Source organism: Excalfactoria chinensis, chromosome Z, assembly GCF_039878825.1.
Source record: "Excalfactoria chinensis isolate bCotChi1 chromosome Z, bCotChi1.hap2, whole genome shotgun sequence".
Classification (NCBI taxonomy): Eukaryota; Metazoa; Chordata; class Aves; order Galliformes; family Phasianidae; genus Excalfactoria; species Excalfactoria chinensis.
Window position 1 is genome coordinate 60,704,595 of NC_092857.1, and position 17,452 is coordinate 60,722,046.

Here is a 17,452-nt window from a genome sequence, read left to right on the forward strand (position 1 = left end):
TAGAAAGACACCTCAATTTATAGATAATCTCAAGATACATATATTTGCTGATGATGATTCTCCATTTGTTTTTTTTTTTTTTTTAGGACAGTTTGCACAAGAAGATATCATCTAATTTAAAATTTTATTCCCTGGTGACTTGATTTCTCTATTGAACTTCCTATTATTTTGATGTTAAAAGAAGTGATTACACAACAGAGGGCTGGGCTTACTCTCATTTAAATTCAGCTCTGTGTGTGATCTTGCTATGGCCAGGCTTTGACAAAAGGTGGCAAGTGTGCAGTAAAACCAGATGAATTTCAGCAATAAAATTGCCCTTTCAGCTCAAGCATTACCCTGTGAATCAGCAATATATCTTTTAATTAGACTATGAATGCTTTTCTAACTTCTCCACGAGACCTTGATAATTGAGATAGTTACTATTATAATAACTTCTGGAGGAACACGTATAATGTATAACAGCAATAGGTTCTTAACATGTGAACTGATACATTTGGAAACCACATGTACAATGAAACACATGTGCTTGAGGAATTACTCCTCTTACTGGCACCACTTTGCTGTGTTACAGCTCTGTTTAAGCAAGACTGGGACTCCTGAGTGTTGATTCTGCAGCATGAAGACGTGCTGTTGTGGCCAGGAAAAGGAAGAGTCTTTTTGTTTAGCGGAGTTCCTCCTTTCCCTCTTTCTCACATCTCTCTATGAAAATAAATGGACAAAGTAGGAAAGCTGTGAAGCTCTGTTCAGCCTCTCTGCTCCCCTTGTTTTGATCTGGAGAATTTCCTCTGTAGCCTGCAACAAGGCTGAGGTCCATGGCTTTCTCAGGGGAGAATACATGAGTCAGTAGAGATCCATGTAACAGAGGGAAGGAGGATGCAAATGGGACAGACTCAGTCCTTTCTCTGCAAGATAGAAAAACTGTATTTTCTCTTTGTAATAACATTCTGAGGGTTTTGCTCTGCAAAAATTCTTGGCAGCTGGTCTGAATTATTCTCACCTGAAGAAAATGTCCAAGGAACATGTCCAGATAGTAAATGTTTGAAAGCTGTTCTAAATTATCAGATATAAAATGTAGTAAGCAATGCCAGGGTATCTTAAAATGAAACACAAACTATCGGTAAGTGCATGGTACATAATGACACTGTATGAGCAATCACTTCTTGTATCTTTATAGAGTAAGAAGAAACTGCAATGAAAAGCGAAATGTAAAGGAAACAAAAGATTATTGCGCCTATTACCTGTTATATGGAGTGGAGAAGGTTGCTAAAACAACATCCCGGCCATTGAAATGGATAACATCTGTAACTGCCTGCAGTATGTTGAAGTAGAAGTGCGAATCGCCAGGAACTGAGCAGTTCAAACGAGCCTTGAGGAAGGAAGTCCACTGTTTTTCCAGCACTCTCTGAGATCCTCCCATATCATTTTTGCAAACCTGAGCCACCCTTGGGAAAACTACCTGGAAGGAGTATAGCAAGAATATTAGAAAAAAAGGAAATGCTTAACTCAAAGACTATAGGAATTCTGCATTTAAAACATTTGAAACAACACATCTAGGTGCTTAATTTAATCCCATGTTTCCATAATCTGTGACAATAAGAAACCGAGAAAAATTCAGCTTTGGAAATGTGTGTTATAGATGATAAGGCTGTGGCATTTAATACACAGCCATAAATCCTTCAAGAGATCTGTTCTCAACCCAAATAAAACTCATTTCCATACAGACTGCTTAGCTTTCTATTTCCCCAAACAATAGCACGTTTTATATTCAGTCTCTTCAACCCACACTGCCTGCTCTGACTCTTGTATTTTCAGCACTTAAAAACAACGCAAATCTTGCTGGGCTTTTATTCCTGCTCTCCACCTTTCTGACCTTGGTCAGTTTCTCTGACTGCTTAGTCAGAAAACTATTGTGAAATTCACAAAAATGCAGTAAGCGTTTAATTATTCTTTGAAGAATGGCAGAGCACAGAATTTCTCCCCTTGATTACCCAAATTCAGATTTTTTAAAGACAAATACTGCCTTGCTTTAGAAGCCATTTTAAAGTACTGTCTAGCACACTGAACGTAGTACATTTGCCTTGTGGTTTTTATGATTGGGAAATGAGATTCCAGCGTAAGTAGCCACAGTCAGAAATGACCCTGCTTCCTTTCAAGACAGTGGAATGTTTCACTCCAGCCCACCTTTTGGCTTGAGTGATAGGAAACCTCTCAAAATGACGACCTTGTCAACATGATTTATGGTTTTCATTTCAAGGTCATTCCTAATAGCACCAGTCCAAGAATAGCATATGTTTTTCTCCTCCTGAATGTCACTAAGTCATCTGAGGCAATGTTTTTGCCCTTACCTTTCCCATGCTGTTGTACTCCACTGCTATTTCCCGGAAGAAGAAGTAAATATAATTGCCGTAGTCCACTGCCTGGACAAAGTATGGTTCTAGGAAAAAGACAAGACATTCCATGTGCAGCACATAGCATGCAAGCACTGTGTGTGCAGATAGAAGCATTCACACTAAGTGCTGAAAATTTAAACCCCATGTGATGCAAGCCTGTCAAGTTTGCAGAACTGAGAGGAGCCCCTGTCTGGGATGCAACACCACTGGGGGCCAGCCTGCAGAAAACCCCTGCAAGGCTATGGAGTGTTTGCTACTGCACATCTGTACAGCATGGTGGACAAAGAAAGGCAAAGAGGCAGTGTGCAGTGCATGCCTGGGGCTTCAAACACAGCTCTTTATGGCCTGCAGGCTGTATGCAGAGGGAATAACAAGCCATGTTAGTGTTTCTGCTCATACATGTCTGCAGCAACAAGCAAAGTGGGACCGCTAATGTCAACACCTGGCAAAACATTTCTGCATGCAGAAAAAGCCTTCAAACGATGGCTTTACTCACTGTTAAAACCACTCCAAATGTTAACTATTCATAACGCCTACGTGAAGCTAAACAGCACCATTCTTAACAATGAGGGCATTTAGAGCACACATTGCCTAATTCAATGGCAGCTGCACAGTACCTAGGGACTATAAAATGAAGGCTTTGTGCAATATTCCTATAATTTTATTTTTCACTGATGAATCTTAATGTTGCGGGACAAGTTCTCCGTCCTTCACAAAGCCCAGACTGGTACCTAACATGCTGCCAGGGAAGGGAGTGCTTCAGACACAGACTGAGCACACAAAGTACACTGAGCCCTAAAAATTCCAGCCTTTGCATCCAACAGCTGTAAATCGATGACTTCAGCTTGGAAAGCTCTTTGGAATATATTCAGGTCTACTACGCTTTCATTTTATGGCAAGTCTGGTAGCTTGGAGAGGGAGGGGTTGGGGGAGGGGAGTGTGTAGAGGGGAAAAAACAGATAAACAGATCAGTGTAAGAGATGCTATTTAGCTCTTCTTTTGCTAGAAACCGTTGCAGAAATGAAATGACAGAGGGCTGTCAGGAATCCAGGACTGTCATCAGAGATGCAGCATTTCCTTGCTTAGTTTGTTTATCTACCTTTCAACCACTTTGAGTCATGTTTCACTGTCCGCAGAGTTGGGCTTTCTCCAAGGCTCCGGTATATGACTGCATCTATTGCAAGGAAGTCGGTCACTGTGGCAGAATACAGCTTTCCCTCTGGGAAGGAAGGAAAGAAGAAACAGGGTGGGGAGTGACAGGAATACTGTAACTACTTTTGCTCAAAAATCAAATGAGAATCTTCTTTAAGAACACTGACGTGAAAGAATCCAAATAGGTAAATGGGATTGAACATAAATTTTTAAATGGAGATATGTTGTGGGAGAAGAAACCTCATGAAGCAGTTTTCACCAGATTAGCTGAGTCGTACTAATCTGTCCTCCCCAATTTGTTCGCAAATGTCTCTAGCTCAATGCTCATAAATTCCACCTATGCACGTGAGCAAAATAAATATGGAGGAGCCTCCACAGATATTAGTTTTAACCAGGAGAGGAAAGCAGACAGGTCTTGGGGACAGCCAGCTAACTGGCACTTATTCAAGTTTGTCTATCTGTGAGTACTTCTGGGCCAAAGATCACTAGTTAAAAATTCAGTAGTGTGCAGGGAGCCAAGGCAAAGCAGGGATGCGATGAGATGAAGGAGGACTGCCTATTCACTTTTCTCATCTGAAATGGTGGTTTAGGTCATTTCAGCATGATTTATCCATTTCTCTCTCTTAAAGAATGCTGGAGGACTAACAGTAAGAAAGGGACTACAGACTGGCACCACAAGGACAGTCAAAAGATGCAAAACTATCTGAAGGTAAATGCACGAGCTCTGTCTGCAGCTTAAATTGATACTGCCAGTCAGAACTGTCCACAGGTCATGATAACCTGGGACTGATTTCCCTTACAAGGCAGACCTTGGATCCACAGTGACTGGTAGGAGCACAAGTGCCATGGCATGAGGCCTGCAGCTTGAATCTCTGTTGTAGACACAACAAAATATCAGAACGGCATGCATCTAAGATAACAGGTTAACTGGGGCCTTGATGGTGCTTACTGCGAGTGCAGAGAGACTCTTGTGATAAGATGTTCTTCTCACTGCACCTACAGACAATGTTTAATTTCAGTTTGGGATTTAGAAGTTATGACTGTGTTTTGCTAGCAGGAGTTCTTTTCTCCTTGTTCTCAACCTTGCAATTCCAATCATCATCTAAAAACAGGCTTTTATTTATTTATTTTTTTCTTATCAGAACATGAAAAAAATATATAAAAAAGGAAATAAAAGCAGATACTAGAAACAACACTAAAAACAAAAATAGTATAAAAAGCTGAACTGTTTAGCTATTGGATGTCTGAACTCATGTTAATACAATCACACATTTATTTTTTTCCTGCCAAGTTGCAGAAGACCATGTGACTAATTACAATTCACACATATCAGCTAAAATAGCTACAAGCTGCAAGAAGAGCCATATTCTTGTAAGCGCTCTCAGCAGACTCAGATGAGCTGGATTTGTGCCCTAAACTGCTCTGAAACTGCGTTTCACTGCACTCTGAAAAGTCATCACAGAGATTAGTACGTATGCCATGTCAAACTAATTTCATGAAACTAGGAGACTTACAGGGTATATTCAATAAGAATTTATTATGACACTACCATTTTCAGACCGAATCATCCCAAGAGATAGAGCAATTATTTCCACAAAAAACACTATTTTCAAATAACATGAAGACTTCTACAGTCAAACGATGGGACTCGTCTCACCCATGCTGCATGTAGATAAATGTTTGCATTAAATTGGTTATAAATGCCTTTTCTGGCCAGTGTAGTGAATAAGGCATGTCTGACAGCTGACTCAGACTGCCCCAAGGACAGCAATCTGAGACACTTGGGATGCATCTTTTTTTGAAGGTGTGCCTCTTTCTCTGTGGGTTACAAATCACCTGCTACGATCAAAGAATTTCTAGTTTTATGATCTTTTGGTTGTAATTAAGAAATTACACAGTTATCACCACTGTCATGACCGCCACTGTTTTAAAAGGACCCACTGGTATACTGTAGAGGGAGCAAATAATTTTTTTACAACCAGCTATAAAATCTCTCCTTTGTAAAGCAGACCATGCCAGCTCAATTGCAGTAGCAGCTAATGCAGTGCTTTGGCCATGGCCATGATATTTAGTGATTGCAGTATGTTCAGTTTCCTACACCTCTATGCCTTGGGATGAATTGCTAAAGAACTTCCAGGTCCTGCTTTCAGTACAGCTACTGAAAAGGACCGACACTGTCACAGGTGGCTTCTGTATTATCTTTATCATCTAATTTTACAGCCAAATGTAAGAGAAGATCAGAATGGTTCACACTAATTGAAGTTCAATAAAGAAGCAATTTAACTAGAAGCATACGAAGGGAAAAATCAAAATACCTTTTCACGATCAGCAGCTCAAACTAACACCGCTAGTAAACACTCACTATTTTACCTATTAGAGAGAGCAGAATCTAGTATTCTGCTGCATGAAAACCTAACAGCGTATCCTGCCTCTTCCTCATCAAAGTTCATGTAAGCTTTGCCCTTGCCCTTCACAGGAGCAGGATGCAGCCAGAAATGGTGCCTCACTCTGGTCTGGTATTGTGTTATTATGACTCCAGGAAACACTGAAATATTGAACCAAGAAACTCAGGCTCCACGCGATGCTGTTTGTGGTAGCAAAGCCAGTCCCAGACAAGGCAAGGCTTCCTGTGCGTGTGATTTCCTTATGGCCCTTATTTTTAGCTATTATCCACTCCCTCTGCTACTCTGCTACCTTGGCATTTGGACTCAGTGGCAAGCTTGGACTGCAGGAAGGAAAGCAAAAGAGATTATTTCGGTCATTCTTCTTTACCCGCGAACAACGCAACGTTGGCATGCTTTGCATCGTAGGGGCACCTGGCCATTCCACTGAACTCATCTCCCAGGAACTCCAGTGTATCCATCTGAAAAACAAAAGGGAGCTCCTCAGATACAGGAGCAAGACTTCTTACCCAGGACCAGGCTAATGTTAGCTTCATTTCTGGGCAAGGAGCAAAGCCCTTACTGCAACTGCCCTCCTGGCTATGAACGAAGAACATGACGGAAAACACAGCGTTAAATAAAATCAGGCTGAAAAATGTGCAGTAAGTCAGGCACTCTTTCATGCCTAATCACTCTCACTTTTTACACACATTTTACAAAAGTCTTGAGTCAATATTTTATCTGTACACAAGTTTCCTGTTGAACTGCAGCAGGCTACGTGGTCTGTGGTTCTGGCGTGGATTCAAAATATATCCAGCAATCCAACAGAAGCGCTTTTATACACAGCAATAGACTGCAAGCCATAGCAGTCAGAAGAAACAACACTAGGACAATTATGCGCGTGCACATTTCTCCCCCCCCACCCCCATAGTCCAAAGATCCTTCTGGTCTAGTCACAAAAGCGGTGTCTCTTCATACTCAGAAGGATGCCCTCCAAGCATCAGTTGAGGCTGTGTTATGGAGAAATCCTCTTACCATCAGGCAAGAATTAATCTGCACAAATCTGCACAGAAATTGTAAAATCTGAGGCTTAAGTGTAACTCCTGGGAGACAAATTCACCCCGAGCACTGGTAATTATACAAATACACAGATCAACTTTACAGTAAGTTCAAGAGGGTTTAGCAAGCTCTGTGGGAAAGGTACAGCTCTTACCTGCTTAAGATTCTTATACAGCAGTATTTTGGGAATAAGCATCTCCCTAGCATACTCAAGTAACATGAGGAGCTCACGCTATGTGAACCACACACAGTACAGATTCACAGAGCATGAAAAATAACCCATCTGGCAGCATCAGCTACTCCCACCAGCTTCTAGGTTGAATGCTACAGCACCTAAGTCCTCTGGTGGATGATCTGTCAGCATTCGTTTTCTGTCATGTGCCTTTTCTGTCCAAATCCATTGTGAAGGGAATTAGTTGTGCTTCCTTGAGGACAGAAAAGCACTACAGATGACAGGGAGGGGAAATGCTGTTCTGTGCAGCCTTCCCTATACTGAGCCTCGTTCTGCAAGCTGGTCTACACTTTCACCTTGCAGTGTGGAAGGATAACCCTGTTTTCCACTAGGCACAACTTCAGTGATCTTTCTCTGTAACCCAGTAATAGAGGAAAAGTCTAAGGAGGTGTCAAGGTGACCTCTCCTGACTGCCTGGGCACAGGGCAGATCACTGACAGGTGAGTAAGTCTGAAGGGGCCATATGTTGTGGGGAATGAAACGCTTGCAGCAAGGGTCAGGAGAGCCATTTATGCCAAGGAAATCTGTATTTGTGTTAAAAGGCAGCTTTCTAGCAAAGGTGGCTGGAGCACAGGCCATGATGCAATAAAATGGTGCTGGAGTACTGAATATCAAGCTGAAGCCAGGAAACCTAGTTGTACACTAGGAGCAAGATGCAGGGAGAGGAAGAAGAGGAGAAACAGATTACAAGAACAACAGCTACCTGTACCAGGATGTGCGATGCAAGCTCATATGTGAATAAATCTGATTCTTCCTCCAGAGACTGAAATAAAAGACTATGCTGAACTTCTCTAGTGCATTTCCTAGACTATACACAATACAGTGGCTAAACAAAGTAAATCAGCACTGCAGAAAAAGCAAGACGGAGCAGCAGTCACAGTGAATACCGCTAAGGAAGCTGTTTTCTCCACTGTTAATGTCTTTATACTGCTTTTCACTTTGACAGCACTGAAGAGAATAAGAATTCTCTGTCGTGGTTTTGTCAGAAGCAGCACTAGTGAAGCTGAATTTTCTTTTTCCAGAAGGATAAGAAATAACCTGTGGGACACAGCAGTGCCTGAAAAAACAGAGTCCAGATATCGAGGCTTAACTGAACTAATTTCACAGCTACTCCAAAGACATCCACTGATGAGGGTTGTACGACATAGGATTGCTGCAAGCCTAAAAAAATGGGAAATATTTGAATAGATGGGCTAAGAGTTGAAAGATGTACTGCTGAACAACACACTGCATGCTGTGCCAGCGCAGTCACAATAAATCCAAAAGAAGGAAAGGCAATGAAATCTCACTAACCAATCACATACCTTGTAGTTCCTGCAAGAAGGGTTGAATGCATTTGTCCCACAGATAAACAGCGTATCTTCGTTTCTTTTTAAGAGAACTTTAATAAAATTATGACATTCATCCTGAAGAAGAAGAACAGAAAGTATTTAAGCTACTCTACTTGGGTGTCTGGTTTTATTTTCTCAGTCTGATCTCTCACTGTCAAGTCTAAAATGAAATTGGCTGGTAGTTACTGCGACATTCTGGGCTTTATTTCAACTGTGTTTAACTGACAATGAGTGAGATGCAATTTATTTCTATGCTGGTGGCTAAAAATGGTTACAAAGAATATGGATATGATTTTCACGTTATAGCTCGGATTTTGCTATTCACTTAGGATTTCGTTTGAACGCTGTTGCTTTCCTCAAGAGTGAAAAATCCGATCATCTTCTCATCTGTGCTGCTGTAAAACAGTCTCAATGTATCTGCATAAAGCAGCTGTAACAAGCAGGGGAAGCTCTATAAAAAAATCAGAATCAACATCTAACTCTGACCTCACGCTTGTTAGTTGTGCGTTATACTAAGAGAAGACTAGTGTGAGAAACAATCCTTTTCCTGTACACACTAACATGTCATATAAACTTCTCTGTTAACCCCTACAGGAGGATGCACAACGGCACTAGCTTTGGAGGCAATGTTAACCAAAAATAGTACACTTGGCATTATGTTCAAAACCTCCAGCACTCTAAGCTTTTCAGGATGTTGCTGTGCCTCCTGTCGTAATGCTTTATCACATTAAAAGTAAACTATTTTTTGCAAATTAAAGCCTTCAGTGGGCTGATGGAAAAAGCAATTACAGGCAAAGAAGCGAATGGCATGATCCATTCCACATCACAGACAGCAGCCTGAGATAGTAGTTTAGCAACTAAACTAAAGTGGCAGATGCAAAAGAAATGAAAATTGCCTACCTTATGTTTTCCCTTCATTCTGCATGTGTCTACATCAGCTTGCCTAGATTTCCACGTCAATTTCTGCAAGGATCAAGAAAGAAATCAATTAGAGCCCAGAGGTTGTTGTATTTGATTTCAGAAGTAGAAGTCCCCTGGGGGAGACTAGCTGTTGAACATATACTCATTAAAAGCATTCTGCACCCTTTCTCCATGATTAATTCACCGTAACAATGAAAGATCAGTGATGTAAAGCATTCACTTAATTTTGTGTTGCTATGTATTCATTAGACCAGAAACCTATCCCCCTTTTTCTTTCTTTCTTTTAAATCCTAAGGCAACTGAATTTTGCAATAGGCTAAAACTTGTAAGTACTTTTCTAAAAGCAGTAGATGCTCTTTTCTTTTAATTTGGTATTACTATACAAATCAAAATAAACATTTATGGACTAAACACCCTGATTGGAATCCAAGTGGAGTATCTATTCCAGGACATTTTACATTAGCAAAGAAATTGTAATGTAGGTGATTCTCATCATTTCAAGTTAGCTAGCAGTCTGAGGCAGTGCTGTTTATCAAGATACTGCTGATTTCATCTATCAGCATTCTTTCTCTGGAACACTTTCACGTAAATGCCAAATGTTTTGTTTCGTTTTGTTTCAATGAGTTTGAGAAATGGTTTAATGTGGTAGATTGATTAATTATAATAAATATTTATGTAAACGTGGCTTAAGATAGTAGTAACACCTCAATTCCCAGCAGTACACTGAGTCACCCTCTGTTCCATACAGGCCCCAAGCTGAATAGATGAGCACAAATGTAATAACAGTATTGCTTTTATTTCCACAACAAGCCTGCGACCTTCCTTCTTTGAAGAGCAACAAGACATAAGCTAATCTTTAGCACGTTTCATACATATATTGATAAATTCTCCTCCCCTATAGTGGAATCTATGCATTGGCCAAACTGATGTGGTCTTCTGCTGGACCAGAGGCTATGTCTGTCACTTATTACACAACGTGAGTGTAATGTGGAGGAGCTGAAGGGAGATTATTTCTAGAAAGATTATGTTAATATGTGACGCTGTAATGCAGATAAAGCTTTTCTTAATTTGAATGCAGCTTGCCATGGAGATAATGTGAATACATCTACAAAGTGCTGCTACGGTAAGATTTTATTTACAGAGTACTTGCAGAAGAGAATAAAATTTCTGTGCAAACATGTTAATAGCATTTGCTTTTTATGATGAGAGCTTCAGTATACTTAATTGGAATAGCATAACCATTATATTATGGTTGCTCCAAAAGTAATGCCTCCTATGTTTTTACATGGAAATGACAGGTACAAAGAGGACAATGACACTGACAGAGCAAATTCTTGCTATGAAATATGTTTTTTTTTGTTTGTTTGTTTGTTTTGTTTTTTGTTTTGTTTTGTTTTCCAACACAGTCATCAGCAATAAGTGATTCGCATCAATTAGATGATGCTCTTCATATTGTGATGTGGCAACTTCACACGGCCATCTAGAGCATGGTTTATCTTTCATGTGACTGTTTGCCACTGCTGAAACACACCATCCACCACCTCAGTGTGCTGACATCCACTGTTTGGTCCCCATTAATGTTCAGGAAATGTTGATGAATGCCAATGGGTACTATTTTTTCTGCATGGAGGAATTCAATTCCACACCCTTGCTCTGTGCACAATTCTATATCAGAAGCCATTCTGTCAGAGTTCCCCTTTGCTGCCATTTGTCAAACAGCAATGATGTGGAATGAAATACTGGTAGTGCAGTCCAGCCTCTACTGCTATACCACCAACAACCGTCTTTGACACTGTGGGCCAGTAAGACAAAATAGAAGGCATAACTTTTGGAGCATAACCTTCTGTTTCTGGAGGATGATAAAAGCTACTTACTTTGCTAAAATAAATTTCTTCTGTATGTGATGTGTCCATATCAACAGTATAAATATGGTCCCTGTAAACAAAAGCAAATGAATGTAGAGTCAAACGGTGTAGTTAAAACCACTCATTTTCCATGAGTGGACCTATCTATGACAAGACAATCCACAATCCTTTCAGAAAAGGTCTTTGGACAGAAGATGAGCCTTATGCAATTTTATAATTTCTGCTCAACAGGACTTAGAACAAATGCCAGAATGCAGATGTTTTTCTGTATCTGAAAACAGATGCAATCTGTGACAGCCTTTTTCACCACTCTGGGCTAGCATGTGCTGTGCAATATTTAGCCATTCAGGGTTAAATAAAGGTTAATGTTTTTTCCTTTTTTTTTTTCCCTTCTAATTTCGGATGTGATAATTTGGCTGACAATATGCTAGCCAAAAGGCTGACAGCCACACAGCTCTTCCCAGGAATCCTTTCTTCACACACCAATAGCCAAACCAAACTGTAAAATACTCCCCCCAACAAAATCCACATTTCTTGCGTGCATTTACTTTCCTGTTTTCCTGAGAGCTTGCTTCACCTTATAAGCTGCCAATTTCTCTTAGGAAAGAGTAAATAGACTCAGTCACTCAGGTAGAGAGATATTTTTAAACGTTCTCTCCTGCTAACTTGAGAACATGGACCTGTCTGTATGGAACCTAAGAAAAAGCACCAACTCATAGCACCATACTAACAGACACACAAAACTGGGGATGAAGAGAGAAGAATACTGAGCATGTTCTGTTAGAAACAGCAGTGACATTTTTTCAAAATGCAGGAAGCTATTCAGATGGAGAATGATCTTTGGCATTGGAGAGGTCTACATAGGAGTCTGCAGAGAGCAGGATACAGAATGCTTCCATTTTGGAAGCTTCTGCCGTTCAGCCTAGCTTCACTTTTTTTGGGGTTTTGTGTAAATAGTGTTCTCTCTCAAGCAAAGCAAATGCAAAACACTGCCATAACAAGAATTAGCAACACTTCCCTCGCAAGGAGAAAAGAGGCAGCATAGTTGGAGGGAACCTGCTTTTAAAAACCTCCTGCCTGTTATGACACTTGAAGTTATTTGCTGCATAAGATGCCAAACTGAGGAGTTGTGGGTTTTCTTCTCCTCCAGACTCTGAAAAAACAAAACTGTCATTTTCTTTCAGGATGAGTTTAAAGCTTCAGTTTATTACTAGCCTGATTTCACTGGCATAGCCATGGTCAGGACTGGACTAAAATTACTTAATAGTGTGGTATCAGCTTCACAGACCAGCACACAGCTCCCTTTTAATGTACACCTCTGATGCTGTTACTCCTACTACAGGAAAGTGGGAAGAAAGTCCCTTGCATTGCAAATTAGGTGCTGCTGGATTTCTAAAAACATTCTTCCAGCACAGCTCTTGATTGTAATGATCAGTCTTAGTTTACATGGGGTATGATTTATTTATTTTTTCTTTTTAAACAAGACAATTAAAAATACAGTTGGGGCATTCAAAAAGAGGCCTGAGTTGTTTTGCTCCACACTCCATAAAACATCTCCCAGGGGGCTTACTTTCTGGTTTAAGAAACAGCTGAAAGGAAAATCATATGCTAAGTCATGGGATCATCAAAGGGAGGGTCAGTATCAGGCAAATTACGTATCACTTTCTCATGCTGCATTTGAAATAAAGTTGCTGACAATGCCAGCAGAGAAGCAATGTGCTGTCAGATGTTGGGGAAGGTTCTCCAGCCACAGACAATACGGGATTGTCCTTGCTCTCTTTTTCCCACTGCTGCCCAAATCCTGCTATCTACTAGCTATGGTATGTGTACAGCTCGCTGCTAATTAAGTTATTCTAACACAAATTGACCTAATCCTAGAGCTTCCGTTTTTCCCACCTCCAGTCAGCAGAAATGAGTTTTGTTGCCATGGCATGGGCTTGTGGAGGAAGGGAATTTAAATAATGCCACCGGCTGTGCATGACCCTTGGCCACTCAGAAAATGTGTAACAGCAAATGAGGAGAGATGATGCTTCATGGGCTCAGCAAACTCTTTCGTACATACACATGTAGGATGACAGATAAAGTGGACAAAAGCAGCCACCACACAAGCCAGAAGGAGGAGGTGGCATGGCAAAAAAGTGTGTATTTGTGAATGTGTGAGAGATGGGAAGATGTTAGCCTTCCCTTGAGAAAAAAGAAAACAGCCTCTTGTCTAACAGACTGTACCTCAGGCATCCTAGCTGCAAACCAATGTGATTTCAGTGCCTGTGGTTGAGTCATGTTAATGTATCTCTGGCTGATAATATGAAATAAAGCCTTTCCAAAGTGACACAGAATTATTACACTTCATGGTAGCCAACACAGAAATCACACACCCATACGACAAAAGTGACAAACAGACAGAAATTACTCTCTGTGCCATTCAGTTCCACCTGAGCCTGTCCTCTCCTCCTGAAGGAGGCTGCCTGTAAAGCAAAGCTATGTTTTCTAAAAACAAGCACATAAACAAGCAAAAGCAAACCAAAACAAAAAACCAGAAACACCAAAACAAAAGCTGACAATGTGTAATTGTTTGCTTTGACTGCTTTTCAGGTAATTGTGCAAACGTAAATTTTGCATGACTATATTTTGATGAGTGAAAAAATGGTATGAAAGCGACACCTGATATGATACCTAAGGGATTTATGTTAGCGGCAGTTATCCTGCTACCAAACCCTTTGAGAAACACCTTTGATTGTGTACACGCTTGCTTCAACCTTTGTATGTATGCAATCTCTAGGTGTATTACTGCCTCTGAAAGAGATGCAATATTGCAGTTGTAAACCTTCATTCAAACTATGAAAAGATGACTCATTTTCTGAAGTTTGTAACTTCAGATAAAAATTACCTTACAATTTTAACTTATACCACATGAGTTTCTCAGCCCAGCAGGGATTTTATTCAGTAGCATGTGGAAGAATATAATGTACCAAAGGGTGTCTGAGTACCAAAGGAAAAAAATGAAGATTTTTTTGTGTGTTTTTAAGTATAAAAGAGACTACATCTTCATGATTGTTTTGTAGGTCAATAGGCCCAAGGAGTACAGGAGCATTCTCATTATGGTAAAACATGTTATACAAAGGCATAGCTACAGAATATGTATGAATGGATAAATGTACAGCAATACACATATTCTCCCCCACGTATTTTCTATTCTATTTTGTTTTCATATAGCCTGCTCTGCAGTTTCACTGCACCAAAACACTTACGTGGGTTTTCTTGTTGTAAAACTGGTTGTTGGGCAGTGCAACTCTAACTGCGTCAACCTTTCATTCTGGGAACAAAATATGAGTACAGCAGGGCAAAATCCACTAAAGCAGATTTATCACCTTCTCCCTGCAAATTATTTCCTCATTTAAAGGAAAACAAATAAGGAAAGCAAAGGAAACTCAGCCTTGAAAAGGAGGAAATCCTGTCACCACCTTCCAAACACTTTCAGCCCACCCCCTGCCCTTGTGCACTTGTTATCACACTGAAGGCAGCAGAAACACCATGCCCTGAGCTGGGGCCTCGCAGTGGGGCCAGCATCCCACTGCAAGGTGAACCTGAATCCCCTGTGGAGGAGGGGAGCCACAATCCTGTGTCCTACAGCCAGCTGTGGTATTCAACGCCCCCCTTCCCCAAGCTCTGCAACAATTTGGTTTCAAGTCCTTGTCTTTTGCTACTGCCAATAGGATAAAATTTAAAGTGATAAGCCTGACAAAGTTGTGCTTAGCCTATAGGTGAGCACTTACAGGTGCAGTTTTCAAGCAGCCAAAGAAACAACCATGTAAAAGAAGCACCAGTGACTTGGCTGCTCTAAAGCAGGAATTACTCTCTACCACAGGCTGCATCTGATGGCCCAGAAAATGTGAAGGAACTGCTTGATATGAAAGATAGACAGCTCCTGGAGCCTTACCCAGGGCTCTGAGGACAGGCTAGTGGTGAGGGGCTGTCTGCTCAGCAGCTGTTCCCTCACTGCCTGGCCATCCCACCCACCACCTCTCCCATCTGCAGAAACAGCCTGGCCTTCTGTAGCTTGCAGAAGGTTGCATATTTCACAAGGACCAGAAAAATGAGAGGAAATAAGCTTCTCCTGGAGGGGCAGCCTTCCCAAACAGGATCTGGGTCCAAGAGTGCCTGAACTAGGCTTCTGACCCTTGCTAATCTTGGCCCTTCCTGAATTCGCCCTGTTTCCATCAGGTAGTTCCTGCTCGGAGATTATCAGCCTTCTTTACAAACATCAGGAGGGGAGAGGAAGCTTTACTGTTGGGTCTGTGCCAGGCAGGCAGCTGTATAAATCAGTGTAGTACCACTGAAACTGGTAGTGCTATGCTGAGCTACACTAGCTAAATGAGTAGATTGACACGCAATTTTTATAATGAGGTATTTGTATCCGCACAGAGTAGCAGTCCAAAATAAATAAATAAATAAATAAATAAAATTAATCCAAAATGCCAAATTCAGTTAACCTTTCTGAGTACATCAACAGAACAGCAACAAAAAAACATTTCTCCCCATTTCTCTGCATGACTGAAATTACAGGATGAAGATGGATTCCCTCTTCTATGGCACCAAACATTTTATTTTGGAAACTCTCCCTCCCCAGGATCAAAGGGAGGTGGATGGAATGGGAAAGAAGTCCTGAAAGGGATGGCTCAGTTTCTAGTAGAACTAAGCCTCGGCTGACTGACTAACAAGGTGTCCAATACATCTTACTAAGAGCCCGCAAACCTCTGTCTGAGTGTGAGAAAATCCTAAAAATAACATGCCCGGCAGAGAAAAAACTCCAAATATCTTCCTCTTCTCCCCCCTGCAGCAAGAGAGGAGTGGTGAAGGGGAGGATTACTGACCTAGCAGCAATGTAGAGTGTTCTGTTCATGACCGTGACCAGCTGGATGTCCAGCCGGTGCCTCTGCGTGGTGTTCCGTCCCGGCTTGTGACCCACAAACACCGGATACTGTCTTGTATCTGTGGGAAGTGAAGAAGAACAAGGTTCCAGAGAAAAAGCAGAAGACAAAATGGAATCACATGTTAACACGGAAACGGCTGAAATCTGTGGTTTCTTTTCTCCCCAAGCATCACAGCCTAGGGCAGGAAGGTACTAGCACAGAGGGCTAAGGGTGCAAAGGAGAAAGTCGTTTTTTAGAAGACAAGAACTGTGAATTACTTTAGAATGTAAAGCTGCTCTAGAGCTCTTGGCACAGAGGTACATGGCACTTTCTCACAGTTTTTCTTTCACGGCTTGCAGACTTTAAATGCTGGCTCCTGGCTGCCAAAGTGTATCTAGCAGGACAAAGCTGTTTTACAGTAGCCCATCAATCATCACAATGACTGGATTAGTAGTGGTTAAAGCAAAAGACTTGGCTCTGAGTGGTTCAAATTGTCAGCTCAGTGGGTTTCCTACAGAATTGGACTGATATTGTAGAGCAGCTGCCGGGATTTCTGAGAAACTGTGGGTAACCACTGCTCAAACTTTTTAAAATGAAAGTCGCTGCATATTATTTTGGCAACCAGTCTGATACTGCAGTTCTTCTCGAAACTGAACAATACTGACTGGAAGCCTTCTATTGATCTTGTGCTATCATCAAGCCAGCTTCTTCTCCCTCTCTATCAATCAGCACATTTAGTCTTTCTCTACCACAATAGTGAATATTTTTGACCAAGAGCCACTTTGCTGTTAGACTGCAAATGAATGCATGATCATGATGTCTAGGTGCACCAACTAGGGAGCTACACAAGTAAATGCAAAGACAAGAAGAGAATAAATCTCTGATGAACATCATAATACAGAAGTGTATATTCACAGAGCCACAGACTGACTGAGGGACACCTGAAGGCCATTTGATTTAATTCCCTGCTCAAATAGAGTGACCAGAACTGGTCATCCAGGATTCAGGCACATTCAGGCAGTTTTTGAACATCTACAAGAAGGGAGAATCCATAGAGTGTCTGAGTAGCCTGTGTAGTGCTTAGTCATTACACAGAACTGACTACTATCGAGCCATACTCAAGCCTTTTCCCCATCAATTTGTTTTCCCAGAGAACTGCAGCTATTAGAGGGAGCCTGACTCTTCAGAAACTCAGTGACTGCATTTCTGTT

General features: G+C 41.1%; 1 protein-coding gene across 4 annotated transcripts in view; it reads right to left on the minus strand.

Annotated features, from left to right (window-relative positions):
- Positions 1-17,452, minus strand: part of SEMA6A (semaphorin 6A) — a 111,858-nt gene that overhangs the window by 41,792 nt on the left and 52,614 nt on the right. For all 4 annotated transcript variants that reach the window (XM_072360241.1, XM_072360240.1, XM_072360238.1 and 1 more), the window contains exons 3-10: positions 16,203-16,320; positions 11,341-11,401; positions 9,446-9,508; positions 8,519-8,620; positions 6,315-6,405; positions 3,490-3,609; positions 2,346-2,434; positions 1,239-1,456 (exon numbers count right to left, since the gene is read on the minus strand). In XM_072360241.1, coding sequence (XP_072216342.1) covers positions 1,239-1,456; positions 2,346-2,434; positions 3,490-3,609; positions 6,315-6,405; positions 8,519-8,620; positions 9,446-9,508; positions 11,341-11,401; positions 16,203-16,320 — 862 coding nt within the window. The remainder of the gene's footprint in view (positions 1-1,238; positions 1,457-2,345; positions 2,435-3,489; positions 3,610-6,314; positions 6,406-8,518; positions 8,621-9,445; positions 9,509-11,340; positions 11,402-16,202; positions 16,321-17,452) is intronic.